General features: G+C 39.2%; 1 protein-coding gene and 1 non-coding gene across 3 annotated transcripts in view; both read left to right on the forward strand.

Annotated features, from left to right (window-relative positions):
• The first annotated feature begins 453 nt into the window (after positions 1 to 453).
• The window catches only part of Stau2 (staufen double-stranded RNA binding protein 2), a 262,426-nt gene continuing 239,748 nt past the window's right edge, over positions 454 to 23,131 (forward strand). For both annotated transcript variants that reach the window (XM_050142109.1, XM_050142107.1), the window contains exon 1: positions 454 to 616. Coding sequence is in view for 1 of the 2 variants with exons in the window: in XM_050142107.1 (XP_049998064.1) it covers positions 503 to 616 (114 nt within the window). In the remaining variant the exon portion in view is untranslated. The remainder of the gene's footprint in view (positions 617 to 23,131) is intronic.
• LOC126501476 (U1 spliceosomal RNA) lies at positions 21,534 to 21,697 on the forward strand. Its single transcript, XR_007591685.1, has one exon. It is a non-coding gene; the product is annotated as a U1 spliceosomal RNA (small nuclear RNA).

The raw sequence follows: 23,131 nt of genomic DNA on the forward strand, positions 1-23,131 counted from the left end.
AAAAGGGAGTTCAACTGTGAGTGTTATTTTGCAAGGTTTGTTTGTTAGCAATTAGGAGATATATATTTATTCAAATATTACCAAAAATAGTTAATGAAATTTAATTAGTTTGTTTCAAAAAAAAATGTACTTTTGTAGTAATAAGAATCAAGAAACTTACCTGATGATGGTAAACGTTTTTTGAGAGAAAAAGAAAAGTTATAATAATATATTAAAAGCTATTTCATAATCTTTAAGTATTATGGTGGTATTATATGTACATAGAGAATAACTTAGGTAAGAAAAAAATAAGCCTTTGTTTATTGTTGAAGATTTGCTACATTCTATTGCATGCGATGGAAGACATTACACGATATAAAGTTTTAAATACGAATTCATGAAAATAATTTAGCAGTCTGACTTTAGTCTAAAAAAGTCAACGCTAGTTTTTCTTCCCTTTTTAAAAGTCATGCTTGACAAACACTTTATAGCCTTTTTATTTGCAGCTTCTCTCCACGATAAAATGGCAAACCCCAAAGAGAAAACTCCAATGTGTCTGGTAAATGAGTTAGCCCGTTTCCATAGCATCCAACCCCAGTATAAGCTTCTGAGTGAAAGCGGGCCTGCTCATTCCAAGGTAAGGTCATAAAGAGACGGCGGCCGTGCTAACCGACTGTCAGACTCTGTCTGTCAGCTGTGGACTGTGCTCTATTTGGGGGTGTGTGTGGATGGCCTGAAGACACTTAAGTCTTAAGCAAGTTGTAATGTGTTATGTTTTGTAAAGCTCTCAGATGTAGTACCTCACAAGAAAACCTGGAAGCCATAAGATTTTTAACATTTTGTAATTGAAGGCTCTCAGTTATAGAAATGTTAATTAAGTGCTTTGCTTAGGAGCTCACACCAGCACTTATGCATGGAGTACAGTGTTCTTCTTCCTGGTAAACCAGGCTGCTACAAGGAGGATGGACAGAGTGGGTACTGCAGTGCTTAAATATTGGTACATCTTTTCTGATGTCATGCTTAACTTTAAGGTTCATAGCTATAAAAGAAACTGTAAGTTGTATGCACCAGTATTATTATCTTTGCATTTGCTTACAGTGATGTCCTTTTAAAACAAAGGCAGCTTATATTTGTAGCTACAAGTGCATATATTTCACATGTAAAACAAATCTACAACTAGTGCATCCGTATTTGAGCTCTGTTCTTTTGGAAAACATTTCAGTTGTTCAGTTTTCCCTGACACATTTTAAATATTGGGGATTTTGATATCATAGACTTGTACATAATATGGAAACAGTTGGCTCTAAAAGAGTTGGTTATTCTTTAAAACAAGTGGCAGTGGGTTATTTGGATGTTTTCTGTCTTCTACAAACCAAGGAAAATAGGCGAAACTGCAGTCTGTCGGGTTTGTTTGCCTTTCTGGAGGTGTTGCGGACAATGCTGGAATGTCATCATGTCTTGTTTTGTGTTAGCAGAGAAGGTGGTTGTGCTCCTCTCCTGTCTGCCCAGCCATACAGCCCGACTCTTTCTATGCCTGCTGTTGTTAGTCGTGCCAGACTGTTTGCACTCCTTAGAGTAGTTCATGGGCTTTCACGTCTCTACTTTTTCCTAAATTACAACATTAAAGTCTTTCTGCCTTCGTTTTTTTCTTCTCCTGTCTCTGTCTGTAGGTAGAGACTGCTCTTTTGTTTCCTGACTGCTCAGACCTGAATAATCACACAGAAACTATATTAATTACAACACTGTTTGGCCTAGTTTAGGCATATTTCTAGCTAGCAGTTCCATCTTAAATTAACCCATTTCTATTAATCTGTGTATTGCCACAAGGGTGTGGCCTGCCAGTAAGGTTCTGGCTGGTGGCTGGTGTCCTTCTCTTTTGGCAGCGATGTGGAGTCTCCCTGACTCTACTTTCTCTCTATATCTCTGTTTGGATTTCCTGCCTGGCTTTTACTCGACTAAGCCATTGGCTGAAAGAGCTTCTTTAATAACCAATGGCAATAAAACATATTCATAACATACAGAGTAGAATCCCAAATCATCTCTTCGGCTGTCTGTCTTTTGCCAGCTTCAATTTCCCTGCCTTTTGCTTCTTCCCCTCCTCTCTCAACAGTTTCTTCTTCCAGTGGTTCATTCCCCATCAACATAAGGCATGTTTTAGACAGTTTTTCTGACTTAAATAACCTGACAGCATGTCTCCCTGTATGTGTCTTTTCTTTCCTGCATGGCAGGATTCCAGGAGAAATCCATACTGGCTGTTTGTAGTGCCCTCCTAGTCACTTACCAATCAGAACCAGTAGCAGCTTCCCTGTCAGCACCTGAGTACTCCCCAGATCTGCCTTCCTCTCAGCTGTACTTGGGACAGGGGAGTGTGTGTACCTCCTTGTTGGAAATACTCTTCTTTTGGCTTTCAGGACATGGTACCCTCTGCTTTTTCTATTGTTCTTCTACCACGTGTGTGTGTATTAGTTTTTGTTTATTTGTTTGTTTGTTGAGGTGTCTTGCTGTATTCTAGTCCAGGCTGGCTCAGATCATTGTCCACATGCCTCACGCTTCTGAGGGCAGGTTTGTACGCTTATACCATCATTCCTGACTCATTGGCTACATTTTTATCTCAGATCCCATAGAACTTTCCAGTTTGTATAGCCACATTTGCAGACCTGGTCTCTTCTCTCCGTGCTTTGTGCCTTTGGGTGACATAAATATGCTGTCAGCTTTCACCCCAGGACAAATGACTGAGGTGCTGTGGAACACATGAAAGCAGATCTGACTGCCAGATTCTCCCAGCATCCTCAGTCCCTACCTGTTATAGGGCCATCCTGACTGGCATACCTCACTTTCTACCCTAAATTCGCCATCCCAGGAGCTAGGTTGACATACCTCCAACTGCCCTTTCCTACATAATCCAACTGTTTTGGATTATATTATATTACCTGGCTTTTTCTTTTACTTTCTCTTTTGGGCCACCTGCCTGCTGTACCCAGTTCCCCTCTGTGGTGGTTTGCAAGAAAATGGCCCCCAAAGGGAGTAGCACTATTAGGAGGTGTGGCCTTATTGGAGTAGGTGTGATGTTGTTGGAGGAAGTGTGTCTCTGTGGAGGTGGGCTTTGAGGTTTCATATATGTTCAAGCCATGCCTAGTATCTCAGTTCATTTCCTGTTGTCTTTGGATCCAGATGTGGAATTCTCAGCTCCCTCTTGGGAAACATGTCTGCCTGCACACTACCATGCCTTGCCATGATGATAATGGACTAAACCTCTGAAACTATGAGTGAGCCATCTCAATTAAATGTTTTCCTTTATAAGAGTTGCCATGGTCATGGTGTCTCTTTACAATAGAAACCCTAACTAAAACATTGTCTTTTCCCCTCTTCCTTGCTCTCCCCGGCTCAGGGTCATGTTCACTTTGGACTCTCCCAAATGCCCCTGCCTCTGACAATGCTCTCCTGTATATCTCTAATAACCTTTTATTTAGTATTCAGTCTCTAGTTCAGAGAGTCTTCCTTGTACTTTGGAATTGTGTGTCTGATTGGCGGTTAGTTTTTTCTACCTAAATGACTACAAGGATTTTTAAACTAAAGGCATCCAAAATAAATGACTGATCTTGGTCTTGTGCTTCCCCTTTATTTTTTTCAGTAGTGGTTAGTGCTTTCAGATATTTTATTGTTTTTTCTCTTCTAGCTAGAATGATCTCTGAGGATAGAACTTTATTTTGATTTCATTATTGCTCTTTCCAGGGCCTGGAATGGTACATGCAGTCAGTACTCAGTATTTGTTAAATGAGTGAGTGCATGAACAAGTTCTTTAACAATTGACTTGGTTCTTTGTTCAGATATAAACGAGCTAGCTTTTCTCAAAGGCACAATGGGGATGGGCTAGTAATGTTTTTTTTTGGTGACATCTTTTTTTTTTTAAATAAAAAAATCTTTATTCATTTTACATACTAATCTCAGTTCCCACTCCCTCCTCTCCTCCCATTTTCTCTACTTTCTCCTCCATCCCCACCCACTCCCCAGCAAGGGTAAGGCACATTGCTCCTTGGAAGGACCAAGGCCCTCCCCACTATATCCAGGCTGAGCAAGATATCCATCCAAAGAACATGGGTTTCATATAGCCAGTACAAGCATCAGGGACAAACCTGGTGCCACTGCCAGGGGTCCTGCAGTCTGCCCCCAGCCATACAGCTGTCACCCACATTCAAAGGGTCTTGTTTGGTCCTATGCTGTTCCTTTCCTGTCCTGCGGGGCTTGGTGTCCCTATCATGGTCTTGACTTCTTTGCTCATATTTTTTTTCCTTTCAAAAAACATTGAAATTTTATTATTTTTAATTTTAACTCTTGAGAATATAATATACACTTTCATCATGGTAGAGACTGCTATTCAAGTTGTAGCTATTTTTTGCTTTATTGAGAATTTAGAGCAGATACCTTGAAAAGCTGACTCAAGGTCACAACACTGGGTATAGGAAAACCAAGAAATGAGATTTGTGGTTCAATATAAGGTCTAACAACATTAAACTCAGTTAAACTTTAAGTAATCTAGCAGTACTCTTCTTTGAAAACCTTTTTAGGTAGATTTTTTGCAAAATATATGAAATGTTGAAAACTTGGAAATCTGAGGGAAAAAATGTTCCCCAAGAGACCAAAACTTGTTCTTACCTAGTTTGTGTATCTCCTGATGACCTCAAGTTAAGCTATTGAGGTGAACCCATATTCACTTATTTTTGAGAATTAACATAGGACAGAAGACCAAAACTGAAATGATAGTAGTTGCACTTCTTTGCTCATATTTTCATTCCTCCCACTCTTCAACTGAATTTTGGGAGCTCAGCCCAATGCTCCACTGTGGGTCTCTGTCTTGTGTCCATCAGTTTCTGGATGACAGTTCTATGGTGACATTTTAATACAGTCATCAATCCTACTACAGGACAAGGCCAGTTCGGGCATCCTCTCCATTATTACTTAGGGTCTTAGCTGGGGTCATCCTTGTGGATTCCTGGGAATTTCTCTAGTGACAGGTTACTTGCTAGCTCCATAATGGCTCCCCCAATCAAAGTATCTTTTTTCTTGTTCTCCATCTCTGTCCTTTCCCCATCTTGACTATCCCATTTCTTCAAACACTTCTCCCTCCATCCCTTCTCCCCTTCATCTCCTCTTCCATCCTCCCTTCTCCCCCTACTTCCATGCTCCCAATTTTGTCAGGAGATCTTGTCTGTTTTTCCCCTTCTCAGGGGATCTATATATGTTTCTCCTAGGGTTCACTTTGTTGCTTAGCTTCTCTAGGGTCGTGAACTATAGGCTCATTATCATTTGCTTTACAGCTAGTGTCCACCTATGAATGATTACATACCATGTTTATCTTTCTGGGTCTGGGTTACCTCACTTAGGATAGTTTTTCCTAGTTCCATCCATTTGCATGCAAATTTCAAGATGTCTTTTTTTTTTTTAAACTCTGAGTAGTGCTCCATTGTGTAAATGTACTACATTTTCTTTATCCATTCTTTCGTTGAGGGGTATCTAGGTTATTTCCAGGTTCTAGCTATTACAAATAATGCTGCTATAACTATAGTTGAACAAATGTCCTTGTAGTATGGTTGAGAATCCTTTGTGTATATGCCCAAGAGTGGTATTGCTGGGTCTTTCTGTAGGTTGATCCCAATTTTCTGAGAAACTGCCATACTGATTTCCAGAGTGGTTGTACAAGTTTGCATTCCCACCAGCAATGGAGGCCTGTTCCCCATACTCCACATCCTCTCCAGCATAAGTTATCATTGGTGTTTTTGTTCTTAGCCATTCTGACAGTTAAAAGATGGAATCTCAGAGTCATTTTGAATTGCATTTCCCTGATGGCTAAGAATGTTGAACATTTCTTTAAGTGTCTTTCAGCCATTTGAAATTCTTCTGTTGAGAATTCTCTGTTTAGATCTGTACCTCATTTTTCAATTGGATTATTTGATATTTTGATGTCTAGTTTCTTGAGTTCTTTATATATTTTGGAGATCATTCCTCTCTCTGATATGGGGTTGGTGAAGGTCTTTTCTAATTCAGTAGGCTGCCTTTTTGCTTTACAGAAGCTTCTCAATTTCAGGAGGTCCCATTTATTTATTGTTGTTCTCAGTGTCTGTGCTACTGGGGTTATATTTAGGAAGTGGTCTCCTTTGCCCATGCATTGAAAGTTACTTTCCACTTTATTGTCTATCAGGTTTAGTGTGGTTGGATTTATATTGAGGTCTTTAGTCCATTTGGACTCAAGTTTTGTGCCTGGGGATAGATATGGATCTACTTTCATTCTTCTACATGTTGACATCCAGTTATGCTAGCACCATTTGTTGAAGATGCTTTCTTTTTTCTGTTTCATAATTTTAGCTTCTTTGTCAAAAATCAGGTGTGCAGATTAATATCCAAGTCTTCAATTCGATTCCATTGGTCAACCTGCCTATTTTTATGCCAATACCAAGCTGTTTTCATTATGTAGCTCTGTAATAGAGCTTGATGTCAGGGATGGTGATACCTCTGGAAGTTCCTTTATTGTACAGGATTGTTTTGGCTATCCTGGATTTATTTGTTTTTCCATACGAAGTTGAATATTGTTCTTTCAAGGTCTGTGAAGAATTGTGTTGGGATTTTGATGGGGATTGCATTGAATGTATAGATTACTTTTGGTAGGATTGCCATTTTTATTATGTTGACCCTACCTATCCAAAAACATGGGAGATCTTTCTATTTTCTATCATTGATATGGGAAGTCCTTTTGTATATATGTTGCTTTTATTGGTTAATGAATACAGAAGGTGCTTTGGCCTGTGATAGGGTAGAGTAGAGCTAAGCAGAAAACCTAAACTAAATGCTGGGAGAAAGAACATGGAGTCAGTGAGAAGCCATGTGGCCCCCTAGAAGAAACATACATGGCAGTAAATCATGAACCTCGTGATAAAATATAAAATAATAGAAATGAGTTAACTTAAGATAAGCTAGCTAGCAATTGGCCTAGCAGTGATTTAAATAATATAGTTTCTGAGTGATTATTTAATGGTCTGATAAGCTGGGAACGAATGAGCGACCTCCACCTACATGGTATTTTCTTCAAAAACTTAAAGTTCTTATTGAGAAGGTCTTTCACTTATTTGGTTAGTGTTACCCCAAGATATTTTATGTTATTTGTGGTTTTGTGAAGGGTGATGTTTCTCTGATTTCTTTCTCAATTTATCATTTGTGTATAGGAGGACTACTGATTTTTTTGAGTTGATCTTGTATCCTGCCACATTACTGAAGGTATTTATCAGCTGTAGGAGTTCCCTGATAGAGTTTTGGGGAACACTTATGTATATTAACATATCATCTGCAAATAGCTAAAGTTTGACTTCTTCATTTCCAATTTGTATCCACTTAATCTCCTTTTGTTGTCTTATTGCTGTAGCCAAAACTTCAAGAACTATGTTGAATTGATATGGAGAGAGTAGACAACCTGGTCTTATTCCTGATTTTAGTGGAATCACTTTGAGTTTCTCTGCATTTAATTTGATGGTGGCTGTCAGCTTGCTGTATATTGCTTTTATTATGTTTAAATATGTTGTATCATGAAGGGGTGCTGGGTTTTGTTGAATGCCTTTTCAGAATATAATGAGATGATGATTTTTTTTTAGTTTATTTATATGGTGAATTACATTGATAGATTTTCATATGTTGAGCCATCCCTGCATCTCCGGGATGAAGCTGACTTGATCATGGTGGATTATTTTTTTGATGCATTCTTGGATTCAGTTTATCAGTATTTTATTGAGTATTTTTGCATCAATGTTCATGAGGGAGATTGATCTGTAATTCTCTTTCTTAGTTGAATATTTGTGTGGTTTCAGTGTCAGGGTAAGGTAACTGTAGTCTCATAAAAAGAGTTTGGCAATGTTCCTTCTATTTCTATTGTGTGAAACACTTTGAGGAGTATAGGAATTAGATCTTCTTTGAAGTTCTGGTGGAATTCTGCACTGAAACCATTGACCCTGTGGGCCTTTTTTGGTTGGGTTTTTTGATTTTTTTTGGATGACTACTTCTATTTTCTTGAAGGTTATAGCTCTATTTAAATTGTTCACCTGGTCTTGATTTAATTTTGGTATGTGATACCAATCCAGAAAATTGCCCATTTCTTTTACATTTTCCAATTTTTGTGGAGTACAGGTTTTTGTAGTATGGCCTAATGATTCTCTGAATTTCCTCATTGTCTGTTGTTATGTTCCCCTTTCATTTCTGATTTTGTTAATTTGGATGTTTTTTCTCTGCCTTTGATTAGTTTGAATAAGTTTGATTAGTTTTTCTATCTTTTTTTTTTTTTTTTTTGGTTTTTCGAGACAAGGTTTCTCTGTAGCTTTGGTGCCTGTCTTGAAACTAGCTCTTGTAGACCAGGCTGGCCTCAAACTCCCAGGGATCCGCCTGCCTCTGCCTCCCGAGTGCTGGGATTAAAGGTGTGCGCCACCACTGCCCGGCTTTTTTAATTTTCTCAAAGAACCAGCTGTTTCATTGATTCTTTGCATTGTTTTCTTTGTTTCTATTTTAGTGATTTTAGTCCTCAATTTGATTATTTCCTGTTGTCTATTCCTCCTGGGTGAGTCTGCTTCTTTCTGTTCAAGAGCTTTCAGGTGTGCTGTTAAGTCACTAGTGTCAGATTTTTTCACTTTCTTTGTTTAGGCATTGAGTGCTATGAATTCCCTCTTAGCTCTGCTTTCATAGGTTTGGGTACGTTGTGCCTTCATTTTCATTGAATTCTAGCAAGTCTTTAATTTCTTTTTTTATTTCATTCTTGATCCAGGGGTGGTTCAGTAGTTCACTGTTCAATTTCCATAAGTTGGTAGGCTTTCTGAGAGTAGTGTTGTTGTTAAATTCTAACTTTAAACCATGGTGATCCAATAAGATACAGGGGGTTATTCCTATTTTTTTGTATCTGTTGAGGTTTGCTTTGTTACCGAGTATGTGGTCAATTTTAGAGAAGGTTCCATGAAGTGCTAAGAAGAAGGGGTATTCTTTTGTGTCTGGGTGGAATATTCTTTAGATGTTAAATCCATTTGAGTCATGACATCTGTTAGTTCTCTTATTTCTTTGTCAAGTTTCTGTCTAGTTGACCTGTCCATTGGGGAAAGTGGGATTTTGAAGGATTTTGAAGTCTCCTTCTATTAGTGTCTGTGGTTTGATGTGTGATTTAAGCTTTAGTAAAGTTTCTTTTACATATGTGGGTGCCCTTGTATTTGGGGCATAGATATTGAGGATTGAGACTTTATCTTGATGGATTGTTCCTGTTGTGCGTATAAAGCGCCCTTCTTCATCTCTTCTGATTGATTTTAGTTTGAAGTCTACTTTGTTAGATATTAGGATAGCTACACCTGCTTCTTTCTTAGGTCCATTTGATTAAAGTCTTTTTCCAACCCTTTACTCTGAGGTAATGTCTGTCTTTGAGTTTGAGATGTGTTTCTCGTGTGTAGCAGAAGGATGGATCCTGTTTTCATATGCATTATTTTAGCCTGCATCTTTTTATAGGTGAATTGAGTTCATTGATGTTAAGAGATATTAATGACCAGTGATTGTTAATTCCCATTATTTTTCAGTGGTGGTGTTTGTATGTTTTCCTTCTTTGGGTTTTGATGGTGTAAGGTTTTGTGTTGCTTATGTTTTTGTGGCTGCAGTTAGCTTCCTCGGATTTAAGTTTTCCTTCTAGTACTTTCTGTAGGGCTAAATTTGTGGATAGGTATTGTTTAAATCTGGTTTTGTCATGAAATATTTTTTCTCCATCAATGGTGATTGGAAGTTTTGCTGGGTATAGTTCTGGGCTTGCCTTTGTGGTCTCTTAGTATATACAGCAATCTTTGCAGGGCCTTCTGGCTTTCATGGTTCCCTTTGAGAAGTCAGGTGCAATTCTGATAGGTCTGCCTTTTTATGTTACTTGACCTTTTCCCTTTGCAGCTCTTATTTTCTTTCTTTATTCTGTATGTTTGTGTTTTAATTATTATATGGTAAGGGGACCTTTTTGTTTTGTTTTGTTTTGTTCCATTCTATTTGGTGTTCTGTCAGCTTCTTGTACCTTCATAGGGATATCCTTCCTAGTTTGGGAAAGTTTTCTTCTATGATTTTATTGAATATGTTTTTTGTGCCTTTTCACCTGGAGTTTTTCCTCCTTTTATCTGTATTATTCTTTTCATGGTGTCCCAGATTTCCTGGATGTTTTGTGTTAAGAATTTGTTGGATTTAACATTTTCTTTGACCGATGAATCCATTTCCTCTCTAGTATTTTCAACACCCGAGATTCTGTCTTTCATCTCTTGTACTCTGTTGGTTATGCTTGCATCAGTAGTTCCTGTTTATTTACCCAGATTTTCTGTTTCCAGAATTTCCTATGTTTGTTTTCTTTATTGCCTCTATTTCAATCTTCAAACCTTGAACTGTTTGAATTGTTTGCTTTACCTGTTTGATTGTTTTTTTCTTAGTTTTCTTGGGTTTCATTAAGAGATTTATTGATTTCTTAAAGTGTTTTGTTTATCTTTTCCTCCATTTAAGGGAATTTTTCATTTTCTTTTTAAAGGTCTCCATCATCCTCATAAAATTACATTTAAAATTGTTTTCTTCTGCTTCTTCTGGGTTAGTATGATCAAGTCTTCCTGTTATGTGACCACTGGGTTCTGGTGTTGCCATGTTGCTTCTCAGGTTGTTGTATGTATTCTTGCACTGGTGCCTACCCTTATCTTCCTCCAGATGGTGCAAGTGTGTTTTTACCTTCAGGTCCAGTCCTTGCAGTGGCTTTCTGTGTCTTTGGGAACTGTTCTTGGTCTGCTCTGTACTGTCGCTGTCTGTGTCTCAGGGAGCTGCTGATGTCTCCCTTAGCCGCTCTCTTGGCCCCCTCTCTTGGCTTGCTCTCTTGCTCCTCTCTGTGCATTCACAGCCTGTGCATTCAGAGTTCATCTCTTGATCCTCTCTGTGTAGTTGCGGCCTGTTTCAGAGATCATCTGAGGTTGTGGGGGTTAGGAGGGTTTGGGGGCAGAATGGGACTTGTAGCTTACAGGGTCGATCTATGGAGTGGGCTGTTGGAGTAGTCTACCTGCAGGAGGCTTGCCTGCTAGAGAAGCTGAGGCAGGTGGGGGAGGACCCCAGGGTTTTGCCCCTGTATGGAGGACCTAGAGAACAGGGTGCCCTGCTGGGTGGGTGATCACACACTTCTTGGTCCTCTCTGTGTAGTTGCAGCCTTTGTTTCAGAATTCCTCTGAGGTGGCTTGGGAGAGGAGGACAGGAAGGTTTTCGTAATGGGCCAAATGTTAATTTGAAAGGAGTGGATAAATGTAAAGTACTTCCTAAAAATCTATAATCTAATTTATTCCATAAATAGACTTTAAAATAATGAGCAAATGATTGGGGGTTTAGTGTATTTGACTAGCACATGTAAAACCCTGAGTTTAGTACTTACTGTAACAAGTAAAACAAAACAAAAATAATAAGGAAAGTATTATTTAAGCAACTTTGTTGCTCAGATTTTTCTTTTGATTTTTTTTTTTTTTTTGATTTTTCGAGACAGGGTTTCTCCATAGCTTTTTGGTTCCTGTCCTGGAACTAGTTCTTGTAGTCCATGCTGGCCTCGAACTCACAGAGATCTGCCTGCCTCTGCCTTCCGAGTGCTGGGATTAAAGGCGTGCGCCACCACCGCCCGGCTTGTTGCTCAGTTTTTTTCATTGCTCAAAGTAATTAAGGAAGACAAATTTAAGGAAGAAAATATTTGATAATTATTGATCTTTTTCTAATATTTATTAAAATGTTATTTTAAATGCATAATAATATATATCTGTTAATTCATTTATTTGAGGTTGCAAGTTTACTAATTCTATTTCATTAATGGCTTTCCTTGGGCATATTAAATTCTTCTTTTGCTTTTTAATTTTTTAAATCTATCATTCCTCCTTTCCCTTCATCTCTCCTTTCCTCTTTTCCTATGTAGCCTAGGCTGTGTGGGACCCTGTGGTCCTTCTGTCTCACTCTCTGTGTATCTGTTACATGTGTGTGCCACTTCATCCAGCTAACCAGTTATTGATACTCTTAAGCCAAAGAAGTGCTTTAATTGTGGTCGCTATTTTGGTGGCAAGATTTTTGTTATTTGAACGTGGTATTTTAAAATTTAAAAGTTCTGTAGACTGTAACATGAGATCCTGCTTGTTGGGGTTTCTGTCCTGCCTGGTTCCCACACCCGGTAGTCCCCCAAAAAATCACACAGAGGTCTCCATAAGTTATAAAACTGATTGGCCCATTAGCTCAGGCTTTGCATTAGCTCTTATAACGTATATCAACCCATTATCCTTATCTATGTTAGCTACATGGCTCAGTACCTTTTTCAGTGGGGCAGATCATATCCTACTTCTTCTGTGGTCTGGGCAGGACTGCAGAAAGAGCTTCCTTCTTCCCAGAATACACCTGTTCTCATTGCCCCGCCTCTACTTCCTATCTGCTTGTCCCACCTATACCTCCTGCCTGGCGACTGACCAATCAGCGTTTATTTAAAACATAATTGACAGAATACAGAATTGTCCCATACCAGTGGGCTAAAAGTAAAAACGGAGCCAGGTGGTGGTGGTGCACTCCTTTAATTCCAGCTCTTGGGAGGCAGAGGCCAGCCTGGTTACAGAATGAGTTCCAGTTCATCCAGGGCTGCACAGAGAAACCCTGACTGGAAATACCAAAAAGAAAAAAAAAAAGTAAAAACACTGTGAAGTAGAAAATAATACACAAATAGAGATCTGCAAAGTAAGGCATGTCGGAATAATTCAGCATATCTGTTAAAACAGAATAAAACTGATGCCTTTCCTTTTGTGATTGTGAGAGCTGATTGCCAACTCAAAAAAAAAAAAAATCACTTAGGAGGCAGCCAGCCAGCCAGCAGGCTAGGTAGGCACACTTGGAAGAGTGTACTTCCTTTAGGGTAGCCTCTGGCATTCCTGTAAGGGTTTCTGTTGATTCGGTTAGCTGAAGTTGGGAGAGCCACCCTCTAGGGCTGGGGTCCTGGACTACTGTGGGTGGGGGTGGGAGTGGGGGCAGCTGAGCACCAGCCTTCTGTCTGCTTCCTGACTGGATGGTCCTTGCCTTCACTTCCTGTTGCCAGTACTTTCCTGCGATGACACTGTACTCCACAACTGTGAGCCTCAAACCTGTTCTTTCTTATGTTTCTTTTGTCAGTTTTTTTTTTACCAACAACAAGAAAAGTAACCAAAATATATTTCATAGAAATAATAAAAGTTTTAACTTTGTTTTTAAGATTTTGGCCTAGGATCGTGGGATCTAGCTTAATGGTAGAGTACTTGTCTAGCACGCACAGAGCCCTGGATTTATCTCTAGCAAACGAATCTCTGTAGCTTTCTGCCCACATTTTTAGTTCCTTTCTGCAGTACAGATGTTTTCCAGTCACTCACTAAAAGATCTCTACGTCTCCATGAAGCAGTTTGAGTTTAGCAGGAGCAGAAACACTGGTCAGGGTCGTCCTGACTTGTGATGTCTCTTAGGCAGTTAGTTCTTTGCTAACTCTGGAGGCTTGTGAATGTTAGGTTTTAGTTCAGGGCATGGTTGGTATTATGGCAAGAACATTGCAGGATTCTGATTTCTCCTGTAGTTCTTTTGTTATAGTCTTTCCTTCCTCCTTCCTCAGTGATTCCTGAACCTTGAAAGCAGGAGGCATGATACAGCTGTCCCATTTAGAACCGAGCACTGTATAGTCTCTTCTCTTCATGTTGAGCACTTGTATCAATCCCATTTACTTAAAAAAGAAGCTTCTTTTTATGTCAGCTGAACAAAATACTCACTATGCATATAAAGGTAAGATCTTAACAGGTAGCTAATTGCTATGTCCATTTAACAGAATAATAGTTAGAGGCTCCTCTGGGGCCTGTGATCTAGCTAGCCATGGGTTTTGGCCCATTTTACCATGCAGGTGTTTTGAATTGTGGAACAGGCTTTAAATCTAATCAGGAAGTGGCTGGTTACTCCCATAACACTTGTGCCACTATTGCACCAGTTGGTTTTCTTGTCAAGGTGGTCATTATTGTAGCTTGTAGGGTTCCAGTGTGTGCTTAGAATCTTCTAGCAGTATGAAATCTACCTACTAGGTATGAACTTTCCAGATTGCTGCCAGCTTGATTCTTTCATGTTCTTTGAGTCAAATATGTGGTGTTTTCAGTAATAGGGTCTCACTGTCAGGCTCTGGAGGGTATCCAAGAACAATGGCAATAGTCTGTAATATTTGAGGGGCTTATCTATGGACCCCACTGACTAAATTAAGAAGAGATAACCCATACCCGACACTAGGATTTTTATTGATAGCCTATGGTGTCTGGGAGAGCCATTATCCTCCCATGATAGGACTGCTCCAATTAAAATACTTTTATATATGTATATGCATGTATTTTAGGGAACTTCTACAGTAGTAGGTTTCTATATGGCATTTTAAATGTCTTTTGTGTTATCCCTTCTTATACTCTCTTCAACACCCTGTCCTCCCACCCTCTTCCCATTTAGTACTTACTGTTCCAGTCTTCCCATCTCCCCTTCAGATTGCCTTTGTTCTACCCTCTTTCTCTTGAAATGACCCCATAACTCCTTACTACTTTGCAATTTAAACACATATATCTAAGATTAAAAACAACCATCCACATATGAGAGGGAACATTTGTCCTTCTGAATCTTGGTTACCTCACTCAGAATGATTATATCCATCCTGAGGATTTCATTGTTCTATAAAGATGAAAAACCACTCCACTGTGTGCATGTACCATGTTTTTATTGTTCATCATCGATGGACTTCTCGGCAGTCTCCTCTCCCTGGATGCTGTGACTAGAGCAGCAGTGTGTATAGGTGACCTGTATCTCTGCAGCAGGATATGAAGTCCTTTGGGAATGTGCACAGAGTGCCATATCCATTTCTAGCTTATTATGGAGCCTCCGCACTGATTTAGATAGCGGTTACACCAGTTTGCACTGCACCAACTGTGTGTGTGGGTTTTTTTTTTTTTCTGTTGTTGTTGTTTGTTTTTTGAGACAGGGTTTCCCCATGTAGCAGTCCTAGCTGTCCTGGAACTAGCTATTGTAGACCAGGCTGACCTCAAACTCACAGAGATTCACCTACCTGTCTCCCGAGTGCTGGAATTAATGGCATGTGCCAACACTGCCTGGCATCATTTGTATTTCTTCTTTTGAGAGCTCTGGGTAGGGCCCAGTTTTTAATTGGGTTGTTTTCCTGGTTTTAATTCTTTCTCTAAGTTCTTTGGATATTTTGGACACTAACCCTGTGTCAGATATATAGCTGGTAAAGTCTTTCCCCATACAGCAGACTGCCGCTTCACTCAGATAGTGGCATTCTCTGCTGCACAGAAGCTACTTAGTGTAGTGAGGACCACTCGTCAGTGGGTGGTCTTAATGCTTGCACAGTGGAAGTCTGCTTCAGAAGTTCTTTCCTGTGCCTAGAAGTTGAAGTGTATGTCCTGACTTCTCCTCCAACAGACTTGGGGTATCAGAGTTTTTAATTTTTATTTAAAAAATTTAAAATTTTATGTGTATGAGTGTTTTGCCTGCATGTATGTCTGCATGCCACATATATGCTTGGTGCCCATGGAAGTCAGAATTGGACATTGGATTGTGTGGAACTGGAGTTACAGACAGTTGTGAGCTTCCTTGTAAGTATTGGAATAAAACCTTGGTCCTCAGGATGAGCAGCCGGTGCTCTTAACTACTGAGCCATCTCTTCAGCGTAGGACATCAGGTCCTATATTGAGTTCCTTATCAATTGCTGTGCTTTTGAATGAAGCATGATATTTATGGATTCAGCTTATATCAATTAACTTGTTGTTTGGATCTCCTTATGGAAAGCCTGATTTTCTTCTGTCATTCACACATCTCTGCCAGTCATATAAAATATATTTTAATGAAAGAAATGATCATCTATATCAAGAAAGATTTAAACCTAGTCCTGACTCATAGTTTTCTTGGAACATTAACTAATAATATGTCAGTTCCCTTGCATATGTGTATGTTTGTATGCTAAACAGAAATTCTAATTTAAATGGTCTTGGTTAGACCCACACCTCAGGATTTTAAGGCTCTGAAAAGTTTCGGTTTTGTAGTCAGAGTTGAGACACTGACAGAAATGAAGATTTCCAGGTACATGTGGGCTTCCTATTCATTCTTGAGGGAGGTAGGCCTACCTTACCTTTATATGCCTCCCCCTGTTCTGTTGAGTAGTATATAAACTGAGCTACTTAGGGCAGTGTTAATGAAGAGTGTTTGCCTACACATATGTATGTGTGTCACATGCATGGTGACCATAGAGGCCAGAAGACCTGGTATCCAAACCTTCAGAAGAGCAGAAAGTGGTGTTCTTATCTGCTAAGCCATCTCTCTGGTCCCCATCTTTTTAGGTTTTTTTTTTTTTTTTTTTTTTTTAAGATGGGACAGAGTTTCTCTTTGTAACCACCCTGTGGCTGTTCTGGAGCTACCTCTGCAGGCCAGGCTGGCCTTGAACTCACAGGGATCTCCTGCCTCTGCCTCCCAAGTGCTCCAGCCCCTATCTTAAGGCAACTTTTAATATATGACTGCTAAGTAAAAATCATGTTAATGAGGTTGGAGAGATAGCTCAGAGTTTAAGAGCACTAGCTGATCTTCCAAAGGTCCTGAGTTCAGTTCCCAGCAACTACATGGTGGCTCACAATGGGATCTGGTGCCCTCTTCTGGCATGCATACGTACACGCAGACAGAACACTGTACAAAATAAAAAATAAAGAAAGAAAAGTCATGATGTTTACCTCCTCCCCTCTTCAGTGTTCCATTCTTTTTGGTACTTGAACTCTGACATTATTTATTGTTCCTTCCATTGTTGTGAGTTGTTACAGTTGTGTGTTGTCTTTATACCTGTCTGTCCTTCTCATGTCTGAGCAGGCGACTGTCAGTGTTTGGAGTCAAGGTCCTATTGTTAGAAGAAGCTGTTTCTTCCTTTGTGTCTTGATAAGTTGTCAGGGTGATAAGGGCTACACTTTTGCTGGCACTTTGAACAGGATAGCTTCGTGATAGATGCCACCTAGGGAGACTGCTCATCCAGTGGCTTTGCCTCCCTCTCCTCCTCCCCTCCTTTTTCTTTAGATTTATTATTTTATATTCATGAGTGTTTGGTCTGGATGTACATCTGTGCCATGTGCATACCTGGGCCAGATCAGATCAGAAGAAGGTGTCGGAGCCCCCGGAACTGGAGTTACGTATGCTTGGGAGCTGCCTCATGGGAGCTGGGGGCTGAACCCGGGTCCTCTGAATGAGCATCTCATCCTCTTTAACATTGGAGCCTTGTCTCCAGTCTCCTCATTGAATGGCTTTGAAATCAAGTTGTCATCGTCATTTTCAAAAATCCCAGTTACATTTGCTAGGCTGATCCTAGTCCTGCATTGCCATCATGTGTCATTGAGCAGCTAATTAAAAATCTCAGCTTTTAAGTCTGTGAGCTGAGAAATAGAATGCCTTGATAGTGCTGGTATAGCGAACTGAGCACTCTTTAAACAAACATAATTCTTTAGTATGTGTGGTGCGTGCATGTGGTGTGCAGGTGTGTTCAGTGTGCATGTACTTAGGTGGCTAGAAAACTACATGTTATTGCTCACTCTTCACCTTGTTCTTTGAGCCTGACTGGGTCTCTCACTGAAGCTGGAACTTGGTGTTTGGCTAGACTGGCTGGACATTCATCTGTCTCTGCTCTTCATCACTGGGGTACCATGCTGCGGCACCCAGCTTTTACATGTTTTAGAGATCAAAACTCAGGTCCTAATGGCTGTGCAGCAAGCACTTCGCACACTGACCCCTCTCCCAAGACCCCTTGGATTGTTGGATTGTAATTCTCAAGGATCATGTTAATGCTGAGGCATCCACATCATTTTAGTTATTTGCTAATGATTATGATTATTTTGCAGGTTTTTTTTTTTTTTTTTTGGAGACTTTCTTTGTGTTCTTTGAGTGTCCTAGAACTAGACCAGGGCTGGCCTCGAACTCACAGGTCTGCCTGCCTCTGCCTCCCGAGTGCTAGGATTAAAGGTGTGCGCCACATTACCAGGTTTGCTAGTGATTTATAGGACAAACAATTTTGGAAAAAGGTCCATTTAGTGTTTCTTATGTGATAACCACTGTTAATTAATCTTGAAATAGAATGAAATAAGATACATTTAATACCATTAGAAGCTCAGTCTCATGGCATTATGAACCTTTTCTGGGAACTTTAAGTTACAGTTAATCAAAAGAGGCCATGAATTTGAAAGAAAACAAGGAGGGGCACTTGGGAGGATTTAAAGGGGGGAAAGGAAGGGAAAGTGATAGAATTATATGATAATCTCAAAAATAAAAGAAATAATTAAAAGTTTAAGTTATAAAACATTCATGACAGATACACAATAACATGTCCATATTACCAATATTTTGCTCAGATTATTTTACTTAACTCTCTATACAGTGGAGGTTTTAATTTTAATTTTATTCTTAAAGAATTTGAACCAGGAACTCACTGTATAGCACAGGCCAGCCTCAGACTCAACGATCCTTCTACCCTTGCCCAACCAGTGGTGGGGTTATAGGGTGTGCACTTCTGCTCTGGCTCCATGGGGCTTCTTTAAAGAGCATGACTGCCAGTCAGTGCTTCGCTATTCTTCTGATGAAGAGCCCAAAATATAATACCACGCTGTTTCTGCACTCAGTAGGTGGAAAACACTAAATATCATATAGTGTGATGTGTGTGTGCCTTTTCTCTGTTGACATTTTTATATTTGCTTTGTTTAAATAGGATCTGATCAAGGATCACATTAGATTATCTAATCACATTAGATTGTCTTTTTTATCTGTTAATATTACCTTTCCTGATGGGCAGTGGTGGCGCACGCCTTTAATTCCAGCACTCAATAGGCAGAGCCAGGTTGATCTCTGTGAGTTCGAGGCCAGCCTGGTCTACAGAGCTAGTTCCAGGACAGCTAGGGCAGTTACACAGAGAAACCCTGTCTCAAAAAACAAAACACACAGAGAACAACAACAACAACAACAAAAATTACCTTTTCTTTCTTTTTCCTCACTGTCCTCTGATATCAGTTAGTTGAAGATAGAGTTATTTGTCTTGTAAGATGTTCCATATTTTGTGTATGGTTTTTGTGTTTGCTTTTTGTTGTTTCAGATGGGGTCTCATAGACTGGCTTTGAGCTTGGGATTCTCTTGCCTCAGCTCCCTAAATGCTGGAGTTACAGGCATGCAGTACCATGCTTGACATCTGTCCCAGGATTTAGATTTAATACATAGGGTTTTCATTTTTTTATTTATTTCATCATTTGGGAAAATACCGTTAGGATGACTAGGAATTTTAACTGTAGACTGTGCCTTTTGAGTCCATATTCTCAGGTAAGATTGAAATACTAATTTTCTTTTGTATGGAAAGATGCTGTGGAAATACAGGAAGCGGAATGAGGATGACGTAAGAGAGGTCTAGGGTAGAGATGGCAGGGAGAATGTAAGCAGAAAGATGGAGACACTTTGTTTTTCTGCTTCAGTGCAATCCTCTTTTCGTTTGTGCTTTAAGCTACATCAGAAGTATTCATGCTCGGTTTATGTTGTGTGAACCAACATTTCCAAGGTCCACAGAAGTGCATCCTGCATCCTATGGTGTGTGTTTCCCTGCACCTGAGACCTTAGGTAGCTAGTGGTTTGTCTTCTGTGATCAACAACCATGGCTCCTTTCTAGAGTTTGACATCATCATACTAATTTATATGTGCTTTTACTTCTTCTACCGAGCACAGTCATTTTGAGTTCATGTTTCATTGAGTTATGTGAGTCTGTATATCAGTATTTCTTTTTTTTATTATCCACTGTTCCTTGTGTGGATGTAGCACTTTTTAAAATCCACGGGTTGATGAATATTTTGGTTTCATCTTTTTGCTATTATAATGATACTTTGAACATGTGTATACATGTCTTAGTAGGAATATATATTTTCTTTTCATTCTTGGTAATAATTTAGGATCGACAGGGTGTGGCTGAAGTAAGTTTAAATTGCTAAGACTCTGCTTTTTAATATCTTTTGACCTTTTACATCCCTGTCAAATTTTATGCAAGAGTTATTGCTTTTGTTTTTCAAGATGGGGTTTCTCTGTGTAGCTCTGGATGTTCTGAAACTCACTCTGCAGACCAGGCTGGCCTCGAACTCAGAGTTCTGCCTACCTCTGCCTCCCAAGTGCTGGGATTAAAGGTGAGTGCCACTATGCCTGCTTAGTATGTGTATTTTTAATAAAGAGTCTTTTCAAATATTTCACTTGTTATTATTAGGTTGTTTGCTTTGAAGGTTTGAAATTATAATACAAATCATATTTTCTCGTGTGTAAATTTCATGCGATAGTCTATTATATCATAGAAAACAAAGTGGAGTTACAAAGCAGCAGTACAAGTAACATTAGTTTTTATATTTATGTATTATTTTGCCTTACATGAAATCTTCTGTTTCTTTGTATATGTTTGAGTTACCAACTAGTGTTCTTTCATCGTAGCATGAAGGTCTTTTCTGTTTTCATCATGCCTTGTCAGCTACTAGCAGCAGCTTTCCGATAACTTTTTACATTTCACCTTCACTTTTGAAGTGTGGTTTGTTCATATTAGCATTCCTGGATGAGTGGTGCCCCCCTTTTATCCTTGTAAATATATCCCCTCCTTATGGTCTAGTTACCATAGTTTCTGCTGAGAATCTGTCAGTCTCACAGACGATCTCCTCTAGATCTCAGTTATCTGATTGGTTGCATCTTCCCTACCTTGGGAAAAGGATCTTTCTGTACATCCCACACTGCCCTTAAAACCCTGATCCCGCCTCATCCTCCAGCATGTGTGCCAACATCTCTGGCTTTACATCTCATCATTTTTAATTGTCTTTCACAGCTTTGAATATATGGTGTTTTAGTTTAGATCTCTGAGTTTGTTCTGCTTGGGATTTGTTGAGATTCTTAGATATATAGGTTCATTCTTTCATCAAAGTAAGAAACTTTTAGGCCATAATTTTAAAGTGTTTTTTGTTCCCTTTTCCTTCTGTGAGATTTTTATAATTATGTTCTTTCCCACCCCTCCCCCCATCCACCCTTTTCTTTTTTTAAGAGACCGAATCCTGCTATGCAGCTCTGATTGGCCCAGCCTTGCCAGGCGAACTAGGAAGGTCTCTAGTTCACAATCATCTCCCTGCCTCTCTGCCTGTTACGGTTATAGATACACACTGCCATATCTAACTTCAGTTGTTTTTGTTTTTTTTTATTCTTCTTGGTTCTCAGACTAGGTAATTTTAATTGTGTCATATTCAAATTTACTGATTCTTTTCCCTTCCTATTCAAGTATGTTGTTGATTTTTTCTAAGAATTTAAAAATTTCCTTATTGCTTTCAGCTCCCAAATTTCTACTTGGTTGGTACCCTTTTATAATTAATATCCCCTATGTTTTCATCCATTGTTTTCTTAGGTTTTTTTTGTGTACAATTTCCTTCACTTTTGAGTATACTTAAGACAGTTAATTTTTAATACTTACCTGGCAAGGGAGATACCACAATCATGAAGGTGGTTTTCCCAGGGCGAGACTTCTCCATTGCTCTACAGATGTCCTGACCTCTGTGATTTCCCCAAACATGGGGAACTTGACTGCATAATTTATGGTTGTGGGGGACTGTATTTGCATTTTCCCTTAAAAATAAAATAATAATAATAAATAAAAATGATAAAGGGCAGTCAATTTAAGTCTTTGTTTGGTATGTCCAGTGTCTTCACTATCAGGGACTTTTTTTGTTAATCATCTTCCATGTGAGTGGGCTGTATGGCACACGTGTATGTGTGTGCACGTGTGCTTTACAAGTTTTGTTGAGGACTGGATGGACAGCTTTAATACTGTAAGGTGATGTCCCCTTCTCTAAGGTTGCGTGTTTAGTTAATGAGAGGTGCAGTTCATTTAATTAGTGTTTTATGATGTGTGTCGGTATGGGTCTTTTAGTTTGTCTTGCTTGGAATTTGTTGAGATTCTTGAATGCTTTCTGTCACTGTAACACAATGCCACAACCAAAGCAACCTACAAAAGAGAGCATTTAACTGGGGCTCAGGGTCCCAGAGGATTGTAGTCTATGATCTTCATTGGGGGGTCTTGGCAACGGGCAGGCATAGCACTGGAGTAACAGTCTAGAGCTTACATCGGATTCAGAAGCAGGATGCGGAGAGAAAGAGCTAACTCCGCAGTGACATTCCTCTTCTTATAAAACCATACTATTTTTTTCCCAAAGAGTTCCACCACCTGGGAACCAAGTATTCCAATAGATGAGCCTATGGGGACCATATTGCATTCCTTGGCCCCTAGCTTATAGCCATATCATAATGCAGAATGGATTTGGTACAACTTCAAAAGTCCCCAGAGTGTTTCAAAGTCTTTTTTCTTTTTTTGGCCAGGTCTATAAATAGCTTTTATTTCACATACCAATTCTTTCAACCATATCATAGAAATGTTTTAGAACTATTATTAAATAGAGCAATTTGATTTAAAGCATAATTTAGTCAATGTCAGAGAGAACAACCGTTGATTAGTAGGTAAACATGTTAGCTTTTTTTGTTTTTAACCTAGCTCCCATGGGGGAAGAGATACATAAACTAAAAGATTGGTTGTTTTAAATAAGACTGACCTTCTATTAGTTATCTGATCAATTTATCCTTGAAAACACTAGATTTTAATACATTTTTCCCAAAACCATCAGTGTACTAATTGTAACAGCCTGGGGAAACTATTCTAATTCCCATTCTAAGGAAAGTTGCTTATATGATTTATGTGTCAAAATTCCATGAGAAATTCAGTATATGGAAAATTTCAGACATAAAAATACTTCAGAAAATAAAGCATACATATGAGAATATTCTTGGTGAACACATGACATATAACATAGCAAAGTTGTATGGATAATTCTATATACAATACTCATAATTATGTCCTTTTACTAAAACTAATACTTGAAATCTATACTGCATTTTTTTTATTGAGAAAAGGAAAAAAAAATTTCCACCTCCTCCCAGCCTCCCATTTCCCTCCCCCTCCTCCCACCCTTCTCCTCCTCCTCCCACTCCTCTCCCCCTCCCTTTCCAGTCC

The sequence above is a fragment of the Alexandromys fortis genome, unplaced genomic scaffold, assembly GCF_014885135.2.
Source record: "Alexandromys fortis isolate MF-2015 unplaced genomic scaffold, M_Fortis_MF-2015_v1.1 scaffold_41, whole genome shotgun sequence".
In the NCBI taxonomy this organism is placed as follows: domain Eukaryota; kingdom Metazoa; phylum Chordata; class Mammalia; order Rodentia; family Cricetidae; genus Alexandromys; species Alexandromys fortis.